The following is a 10,136-nucleotide window of genomic DNA, read 5'->3' on the forward strand; positions in this document are numbered from 1 at the left end:
TTCATTCGTGTACTGTTGTCTGGCTGCGTTCACGCTGCCATAACAGAGCTGAGTATCCGTGACAGAGGCTGTCTGGCCCAGCAATCCTAAATATTTACTGTCAGGTCCTTTATCAGAAAGTGTGTCTGCCTCGGGTCGGAGGGTGTCCTAGCATCTCCTGACTCCAGCAGGGCCTCAGGCACAGATGGCACAGAATCAGTGCCTTTGGAATGGATGAGGCCTGGGGCTTCTGTGAGGTGGGTGTGGGTGGCCTGGGCTGGTTGAGGGGGCTCTCAAGGTGGCTTTGCTGGCCTCTGTCCATGTGGACTCCAGCTTTGGATGCCGAGGAGCTGGTGCTACATCACCCTGCACCCCGTACCTGGAATAGATTGTCCCTTTGCAGACATCCTGCCCCACCCCCATCCACTCTCACTGCTGTTGGTTGAAGGGAACTCTGTGAAAACTAAAAGACAGACTGGCAGCCTCTGGCTGAAGTTGTACACAGAATCCCCCTTTCCCTCCTCCCTCTACCCCCTGCCCCACACCTCTGTAAAGGGCCCTGTTCTGAAAGACCATCTTCCCCCTGTCCGCAGGCCTCTGGGCCTGTGTGCAGGATGTTAGGCTGTGGGACCACTTCAGAAGCCATGCCCAAGAGGCTGTGCCCCATAACACCTTGGCGATTGAGTTCCTAACAAAGTAAGCTTTTCTTTGGGCTCAGGGGGAGGTGGATATTCTTGGACTTAGTGACCAGCACAGTTTTGGCCAACAAAGGCTCCAGGGGCCTGGCCTGCCTGGGGCTGCATCGACTCAGGCTGGTTTCAGCAGATGCCCTAATTGCAGGCGGAGTGTGGGTCTGTGCTCAATCATGACCGTCTTGAGGGAGACGGAACTGGTGCCAGAAATGGAGGTGGCAGGAATGTCATCCATCCCTCATCATGTCCCTGGAGAAACCCAGGGCACCCTGCTGCTTCTCTCTGTTTAATCTCGAGTTAGTTTTGGGGCCGGCCTCAGAGGAGGCGTTGGACAAGCACTGGCTGGGAGTCAAGAGGTCTGGCTCCTGGCTGGGCCTCCAGTGATTTCACTCTCCAGGCCTCGGCGTCCTCATCTGTAAGATGGCCTTTCTGGTGCCTGTCCTCCCCACCCGCTTCCTCTTAGGATATTCTGAATACCGAGTGGGGATGATGGTGTCCGTCTCAGGAGGAATGCTAAGTGTATCAGGCAAGGGGGTGGGTGTGTCTGGGTGTGAAGGGGCTGGGCGTGACTCACCAGCACAGGCCTGCTTCTGGATCCTGGGCGTGGAGTGGAGCCTGTGTGAACCCTGGCACTGTTCTAAGATGGGGCAGGGCCGGCTGGACCTCTGGGTCTCTGTATAGCCCAGATTCCAGTGGTGCCTGGGGCAACTAGAAGGGCCTGGGGAGGCGGGGTAGGGGATCGAGTCTTCAAAGGAAAGAAACAGCTAAGGTGGATGCCAGCTATGGATGGCTGTCCCAGCTCTGGGCGGGGGTTTGGGGGTGTGTGGGGGAGGGTTAAGATTCTATGATGGCTGTGTTTACAGGCAGAGCTGGAATCCACTTCTAAGATGCCTCTCTGAGTGAGGCTGTGGTTAAAGTGCTGTGGGGCCTCCTACAGCTTCTCCTAGGTGCTGGGAAGAGGGGCGGGCATGGGAAGGCAGGAGCCCTAGAAGTGCCCTCTGCATGCTTGGCTGTCCTTTTGGGGCTGTCTTCACAGGCTGAACACCGGAGTGGCGGGTTTCCTGGCAGGCTGGTTGGGGTCCACACTGCGCCCCATCAGTCCGTGCTCAGTCTGTCTCCTTGCCCTTTCCAGAGCCTCGGAGCTACGTCGAGTCGGTGGTGCGGACGGCAGTAGCTGGGCCCCGAGCTCAGGACCCTGAGCCCAAGAGCTTTAGCGCCCCAGCTGCCCAGGCCTATGGCCATGAGACGCCCCTGAGGAATGGGACCCTGGGTGGCTCCTTTGTCTCCCCCAGCCCCCTCTCCACCAGCAGCCCCATCCTCAGCGCTGACAGGTAAGTGGGGAGAAGCAGCGCGTGGTGTGAGAGTTCAGACCTGGGCTAGCATGGGTGAGGGCTCTTGGATTTGCCCAGGGTGTGGACTGGCAGAAATAACATCCAGGTTGCTGTCCTTGGAAAACTAGCTCATCAGGGCACCTTGAGAGAGCAGCTGCTCAGTGCCACATCTTGTGCGGAGCTTGAGGATGAATCTGCTCTAATCCCCAGGCTGAATTCAGTGGGGGTGGGGGGGGGGGTATGAAGGTGAACCAGGAGTAGTCCCTACCCCAAGTTTAAAATCTAACAGCAGTAATTCGCTATGTAGTGAGTACTTCCTATATATATCAGGCATTTTGCTAAAGGCTTTATACAGTTATTTTATCTAACCTGGCGGTAATCCTATGAGGTAAGTACTGTTATCATTTCCACGTTTCAGAAGAGGAAACTGAGGTACAGAGAAGCAAAGTAGTTGCTCACGGTCCTGAAGCTAAACAGTAGCAGAAATAGGATTCAGACCACAGGCGTCGGGTTCAGAGCCCACGTCTCTGTCCTTTTCCCCAGACCCGGATTAAGGTGCCCATCACAGGAGGACTCAGATGTGCCCAAAGCAGATGCATAATTAGAGTGCTCGAAACTCAGTGTAAGGGGCTGTGATTTCTGGCTAGGGGTACAGGGAGGATGCCTGGGGGTTGGAGGTATTTGTGGTGAGGCCAGAAGGATGATCAGGGTGTTGAAGATGAGGAAGGAGGGAGAGGGCATTCTAGAAGGACAGCACAGCCAGGACAGAGGGCTGAGGGTGTGGATGTGTTGGGGGGTCGTGGTGCTGATGGCTCAGGTGAGGAGTGTCACTGCTGAGTGTGAGGAAGGGTGTCTTGCTGGGGATGTGGCTGGCATTCTGAGTGGAAAGCCTAGAACTGGGCAGGGGAGGGCTCTAAAGAGAGAGGACCCCATGTTTGGGTACGGTGAGAAGCTGCTCGGCTGGCGGGTAGCTTAATGACAGAGAGGGGAGAAGATGACATAGGAGAGGGAGGTTGAGGTCAGCCCAGGAAGGGAATAGGGTACCAGGCGAAGGAAGAGAAACCTGCCCCAGCCAGAACCCTCGTGAGAGAGACTGCCACTGACCACCCCTTCCCGCGTCCACTCCCTCCCTAGCCTGGGATCCCAGGGGCCAGGAAGTACTCAAGCCACCTCTTCACATATCCGCAGGCCAGGGATGGCCTAAGTTTGCCGTGTGCCCTACATTGGTCAGGGTAACACACCCCTCCCAGGTTGGGGCAAGTAGCTGCGTGAGCAGAGGCAGTTTTCTTCTGGATTCTAAGAATTCTGAAACCTCAAGCCCAGCCTGCACCCCCAGTCTATCTTGCTCCCTACCAAGCCTCCTGACGGGCAGACAGCTCCATTTCTTGGGAGGCCTGCCTCTGGGCAGAGGGTGCAGTCCTCTAAAGGAAGGGGGGGCCTTCCTCGCCTGCCCCGTCATCACCGTTGGGGTCAGGCAGCCCTGACATCAGGAAGTTTTCACTGTTTCTCACTCACTTTCTTCCTGCCGTGGTGTTGGCTTTTTTCAGGACTCAGGAAACTAACATTTCTCCTCTGGGATTAATCTTTCAGACTCTGTTTCAGTGTTCCGAACCGGCCCCACCCCACCCAGCCTGACATGTCCTCCCATCCCTCAGAATCCAAGTTATTCCTATCGGAAAGTGGCCGTTCTGCTCTGGCCCCTTCTAGGATGTGAGGTGGCCTTTGTCCTAGCCTGGCCCCTGACTTCTCCCTGCCCTAGGCTCTTGCCTGCCACCCCCACCACCTACCTCACATTCCCTGGGGGACGCGAGCTTATCTGAGCCGGCCCATGTGGGGCTGGCCAGCCGGCCTCGAGACTCCCAGTCTCTAGCTCCAGGCTTTGGCCCCTCGTCTTATGTGAGGACCCCACCTTACCCCTAAGGGGCTCCTGGTGGAAAGCCTGCCTGCCACCTCCCTGCAGCTGCTGCTTAGGCCAGGTCCCTGCCGACTTTTGACTCTCTTGCCATGACAATGAGGGATAGAAGTTTGTGTCTGGAAAGAATCAGGGTCATCTTAACAAAGCTCCCTCATGTCTTCATATGGGAAGACTACCAGCAGAATCCAGGTTTCCCAACTCCCAGGCCATTGCATTGTACTCCTTCTCTATGGACTTGTGCTTAACTTCGGAGGAGAACCTTTGATTGTGGCTATTCCCCCAGATACAGCTCCCTCTGAGGTAAATTTTAACAGTTTTTGAGTTGGGAACAACCTCTGAGCTCATCCAATCTAACTTCCAATGGAGAATAGTCCCTCCACAACATTCAGGCCAAGAGGTCAGTTGGCCTCTGTTTAAACGCTCCTAGCAATTGGGGTCTCATTGCCATGTACAGCAGCTTGCTCCATGAGTGGCCAGATCCACCGGCTGGAAAGCAGACCTTATAACGAGCTGAAATCTCCTTCTCCGAGACTTTCTTTTCTTTGCGTTTTGAAGCCACCCAGGAATGAAAGCCCAATTCTAACACTCTCAACATTTAAAGATAACGATGGCACAACTGAGGAAACTGAGTCAAGGCGGGGACACTTCCAGTAGGAATGAGATCCAGGTGATTTGACCCTCTCTCCAGTCTTCGGTTTCTGTGATTCTGGAGGTGACACAAGGACAGCTACTTTCCGTTTCGGTCGAAGATGGCACCTTGCTTTGACTTGTGTGGTTCAGGAGCCAGCACAGGGCAGTGGGGCAAACACAGACTTTGGAATCAGAAACAACTGAGTTGAAACCCTGGTCTTCTATGAGCCCTGTGGTCGTAAGCCTGTTGCTTAACCTTTCTGAGCCTCAGTTTCCGCTTCTGATGTTTCATAGGCTGATGTAAAAACCCTGACATTCCCATGCATGTGAGCGGAGTCCTCACTCGTTATTAGTGGTGGGAGGGAGGTCTGGGTGCTCGCTGAAAGCCTGTCGTTCATTAAATGCCATTTACCGATATCTCAATCTGCCCTTTCTCTCTCCAGCACTTCAGTGGGGAGTTTCCCGTCAGGAGAGAGCAGTGACCAGGGCCCCCGGACACCCACCCAGCCTTTGCTGGATTCCGGCTTCCGCTCCGGCAGCCTGAGCCAGCCCAGCCCTTCGGCTCAGAGAAGCTACCAGAGTTCTTCTCCTCTCCCGGCCGTGGGCAGCAGCTACAGCAGCCCCGACTACTCACTGCAGCAGTTCAACTCCCCAGAAAGCCAGGCCCGGGCTCAGTTTGCTGTGCCCAGCGTCCACACGGTACCCGGGAGCCCTCAGGCACGCCAGAGGACAGTGGGCACCAATACTCCCCCTAGCCCTGGCTTTGGTCGCCGAGCCATCAACCCCAGCATGGCTGCCCCTGGCAGCCCCAGTTTGAGCCACCGCCAGGTGATGGGCCCATCAGGAGCTGGTTTCCATGGTAACACAGTTTCCAGCCCCCAGAGCAGTGCAGCGACCACTCCAGGAAGTCCTAGCCTGGGCCGGCACCCTGGGGCCCACCAGGTTTCAGGCCTCCATGGCAGTGTGGCCACCACTCCAGGAAGCCCCAGCCGGGGCCAGCACCCTGGGGCCCACCAGGCCTCAGGCCTCCATGGCAGTGTGGTCACCACTCCAGGGAGCCCAAGCCTGGGCCGGCACCCAGGAACCCACCAGGGCAACCTGGCCCCCAGTCTCCATGGCAACACAATAGCCAGCCCCGGAAGCCCCAGCCTGGGCCGGCACCTGGGAGGATCTGGATCTGTGGTTCCCGGAAGCCCCAGCTTAGACCGGCACGTGGCCTATGGCGGCTACTCCACCCCTGAGGACCGGAGACCCACGCTGTCCCGGCAGAGCAGTGCCTCCGGCTACCAGGCTCCTTCCACGCCCTCCTTCCCTGTGTCCCCTGCCTACTACCCTGGTCTGAGTAGCCCTGCCACCTCCCCCTCGCCGGATTCAGCAGCCTTCCGGCAAGGGAGCCCAACACCAGCCTTGCCAGAGAAGCGGAGGATGTCCATGGGAGACCGGGCGGGCAGCCTCCCCAACTATGCTACCATCAACGGGAAGGTGTCCTCCTCACCTGTCGCCAGCGGCATGTCCAGTCCCAGTGGGAGCAGCACCGTCTCCTTCTCTCATACTCTGCCTGACTTCTCCAAGTACTCCATGCCAGGTGGGCCTCTCCTTCCACCTCCCTGTCTCCTGCTGACAGATGAAGTCTACCAGTTAGGATTTCTGTTCTGACAGCCTCTTGGCAGACACACCGTGGGTGGATCACTGACTTGTGGTCCTCAGTTACCTTATCTGTATAATGGGAGTTGAAGGTAGACGTAAAGGAAATGCATTATGGTTGTCGTGGCTGTGGGGGCGTGGAGAAGGATGTAGATGCCAATGATGATGATGATGATGATGATGACGATGATGATGATGAAAATAATAATGATAGCATTATCGTTACGATTATCATCGCTATCACAGCCACTACCGCTTGTTGAACACAGGCTGTGTGCCGAGCTCTGAGCTAAGTGCTAGCTCATTCATCCTCACAGCCATACACAATGCAACTGAGACTTGGAGGGCTCAGTCATTTATCCAGGGTCAGATAGTTAACAAATGGCAGAGCCAGGCTGCCAATCCAGGCCCATACTACCCAGAGCTAATGCTCTCTGAGTTGCGTTATTGGAGTTGTTTTATCATGTCTCCCTTTCAAATCTGGACCTCCATACCTTTTACAAGCCCCTTGTTCCCACCTTTTGATCCTTACGTCACTCACATCGCTAATAATAGATATGGCAGCCAGATGTGATATGGGACAAAGCCAAGGGCTGGGCATTTCACTGGAGTCTAGTTTCTACCAACCCAGCTTCATTAAAGCTTGTGCAAGTTTGCACACTGAATTCTTCACTCATCACCAGAACTTGGCCTCTCTGCTTCTACTTAGAGAGCTCATTATCTAAACACAAAGGTCAAGGCCTCAGCTGATTTGCAGCTTCTCATCCAGACCTGGAACCTGCCTGTGTGCAGAGAGGCCCTGTGGTCCCGAGGCATTCAAAGACTACTGAGAATGTTTTGGGCAGCCTGGGTTGGGCCCCAGAAGCCCAGATTCTCAATATGTCACTCCCAGGTCCTGCCCTGAGCCTGCCGAGCCAGGACACCTACAGCGACTCTGCACTCCCCTGCTTCCTGCTGCCCACCAGAGACATCTGGTTCCCAGCTTCTCTCCCTGGAAGGTTCAAAACTTCTAGTAGTTGGGACATTTCCTGTTTCCCACCATCTTCCCTGCTTAAAATAGCCATTGGAGTCAACACAGGAAGGCACATGGAGCTGCAGCCGCCTCTGACAGAGCATCGGCGGGGGCCTGTGGCTTCAGAGCAGAGAGAGGCAGCTTGCGATAGTTGCACGGTCCAGCTGCCTACCCCAGAGGCCCTCCTCAGTGCACAGCTGCCAGGAAAGGGAGCTGACCTACTTGCCCCCTCACTGTCCTCCAGAGACAGATCCCAGAAGTCTAGCAGAGTTTAAGGGATACATTGAAATCGACTAAGCAATGGACGCAGAGCCCAGCCCCGTCTCTGTTCTGAGCCCTGAGCTTTACAACTTCGTTAGCACAGGCTCCCTCTGCTCCGGCCTCTCTCTCAAGAAAGGAGAGGAGACATCTGGAAGTGGATATACCTTTCTTCCTCTTTGCCCACCCTCCTTTCTGTTTGTCGTTGTTGCCAAAAGATGAAGGGAGAGGTTGAAGAGCGAGGGTCGCGCATCCTAATACCTACTGGCAAGATATGGTGTAGCTGGTACTGAACCGGCTCCTGTGTCGACTTATCTGGGAAGGTCTTACAAGAGCCTTTCTGTTAACCATCTGTGTGACCTGGGCAGATCACGCCCCTTCTCCGAGCCTCACTTTCCTCACTCGTAAGGTTAAATGGTTGGACTAGATGCTCTCGGAACTCCTTCTAGTGCCTCATGTTTTATGAAGTCATCCCTGGTCCACAAAGGGTCTGCAGTGGGGAGAATCTACCAGAGAAGCGGAGTATGTGACACACAGTTGATGGCTTCTAACTTCTAGGCTAAGCCTTCCCCTCTTTGTCTCAGGCAGGAGGGATGGTTTTTACTCTATACAATGGGCTTTCCACATGGGGAATGAAGAGGGGGTGGGGAGAAGCAGACGACATGCATCTTTCTGCCTTCATCTTCAAGGTTGTTATGATAAGGTTGAGAAAGGGGCTAGAGGTGGGGAGAGAAGCTGCGAGAAGGGTTTAGTTTGACGCTTCTAGAGGAAGGGGGAGATGGGGTGGAGCAGGGCTTTCGTGGGTTCAGTGAGAATACCGTACCGGGCTCTTCGACAAGAGAGCAGCTCTGTGATCCATGAGGGTTGGTGGAAGACAGCGAAAGGATGAGAAAGCTGCTCGAGGTCCCTTTTAGCAATGCTCTGATGATGTTTGAGGAGACTAACTTTCTGCATTAGTTTCCTAGGCCAGCATAACGAAGTACCACAGGCTTAATGTCTTAAGACGAATCCCATCTGATCTTGGAAGCTAAGCGGGGTCGGGCCTGGTTAGTACTTGGATGGGAGACCGTCTAAGAAGACCAGGTGCTGTAGGTGTAAAAAAATAAAAAATAAAAAATAAGGAATTGTAAACCGACAAGGTCCTTGCAATCTGTGAGGTTAACCAAGGGTTGCCTTGCCTTAAAAAAAAAAAAAAAAAAATCCTTGCAATCTGTGAGGTTAACCAAGGGTTGCCTTGCCTTAAAAAAAAAAAAAAAAGAATTTATTCTGTGACAGAAGTCCAAACTCAGGGTGTTGGCAGAGCTGGTTCCTTTGGGAGGCTCTGAGGGGCAGTCTGTTAGAGGCCTTCTCCTCGCTTCCCGTGCTTGCTGGAAATCCTTGGTGTCCGTTGGCTTATAGATGCATCTCTCCAATGTCTGTCTGCCTCCATGCTCACATGGTGCTTTCCCCTTGTGTCTCTATGTCTCTTTCCCTCCTTTTATGAGAACACCAGTCATATTGGTTTGGGCCTACTCTAACCCAGCATGACCTCATTTTAACTTGATTACATCTGCAAAGACTCTACTCCCAAATAAGGTCACATTCACAGATACCGGGATGAGGACTCTAACGTAGCTTTTGGAGGTCATAATTCAACTTATAACTATTCTTTCTTTTTTCTCCTCCTTCTCCTTCAGACAACAGCCCTGAGACCCGGGCTAAAGTGAAATTCGTCCAGGACACTTCCAAGTATTGGTACAAGCCTGAGATCTCTAGAGAGCAGGGTGAGTGTTGCGGGGCACTAGAGTCCATCCAAGGTCACAGCTGGCTGCTGCCCACCACATCTTTCCTGGGCAAGGAACTTCAGCAGACTCCTTCCTCTTTGCCGTAGGTGGTGGTCACAGAGAGGGGCTGGGATCCAGGTCAGACAGGAAGAGTGATCCCCAGGTGAAGTGTGGGGGAGCAGAAGCAGTGGTGGTAGACGCTCCTTTGAAGGATTTTTAAAAGCAGCAGAGTCTTGGTTTTCTGGGCAAAGTAAAAAGCCGGGCAAGATCGTAGGAAACCTGAGCTCTCCATCTGCATGATGTGGGAGAGTTGTGCACATTTTACAGAGAAAAGAGTTGGGATTGTGGGGATCGAGAGGAGGTCTGCCTTAGCGCCCAAGGAAAGTCTGTGTGGATAGGACAGGGCACGGGCGACTATGGACTACGGTCAGATCCAGACTGCCGCCTGTTTTTGTAAATATGATTTAATGAACACAACCACATCTGTTGGTTTATGTACTGTCTGTGGCTGCTTTTGTGCCGCAAAGGCAGAGTTGTGTCGTTGCAACAGAGATTGTGTGGCCTGCAAAGCCTGAAATATTTACATCTGGCCATTTACAGAAAAAAAATTGCCAACTTTGGTATAGGAGGACCCTTAGGATGCTTGAATTCTAACAAAGAGTGAGGCTCGAGAGGCCTGTTGATAAGTAGAGCCAGTGCAGTCAATTTCTTATTTCCTCCTCCGTCCTCACCCCTTACCATTCAGCCATCGCACTCCTGAAGGACCAGGAACCAGGGGCCTTCATCATCCGTGACAGTCACTCCTTCCGAGGGGCCTATGGGCTGGCCATGAAGGTGTCGTCTCCCCCTCCGACCATTATGCAGCAGAATAAAAAAGGTAACAGCATCTGCTTAAGTGGGGCCTCAGGGCCA

At 53.9% G+C, this 10,136-nt stretch overlaps 1 protein-coding gene across 14 annotated transcripts in view; it reads left to right on the plus strand.

Moving 5' to 3' along the window:
* Positions 1-10,136, plus strand: part of TNS1 (tensin 1) — a 175,165-nt gene that overhangs the window by 151,983 nt on the left and 13,046 nt on the right. For 13 of the 14 annotated variants that reach the window (XM_011358617.2, XM_011358616.2, XM_011358613.2 and 10 more), the window contains 4 exons: positions 1,804-2,002; positions 4,991-6,132; positions 9,138-9,224; positions 9,970-10,101. In XM_011358617.2, coding sequence (XP_011356919.1) covers positions 1,804-2,002; positions 4,991-6,132; positions 9,138-9,224; positions 9,970-10,101 — 1,560 coding nt within the window. The remainder of the gene's footprint in view (positions 1-1,803; positions 2,003-4,990; positions 6,133-9,137; positions 9,225-9,969; positions 10,102-10,136) is intronic. The other variant, XM_011358615.2, reaches the window with a different exon arrangement.

Source organism: Pteropus vampyrus, unplaced genomic scaffold (genome assembly GCF_000151845.1).
Source record: "Pteropus vampyrus isolate Shadow unplaced genomic scaffold, Pvam_2.0 Scaffold42, whole genome shotgun sequence".
Lineage (NCBI taxonomy): Eukaryota > Metazoa > Chordata > Mammalia > Chiroptera > Pteropodidae > Pteropus > Pteropus vampyrus.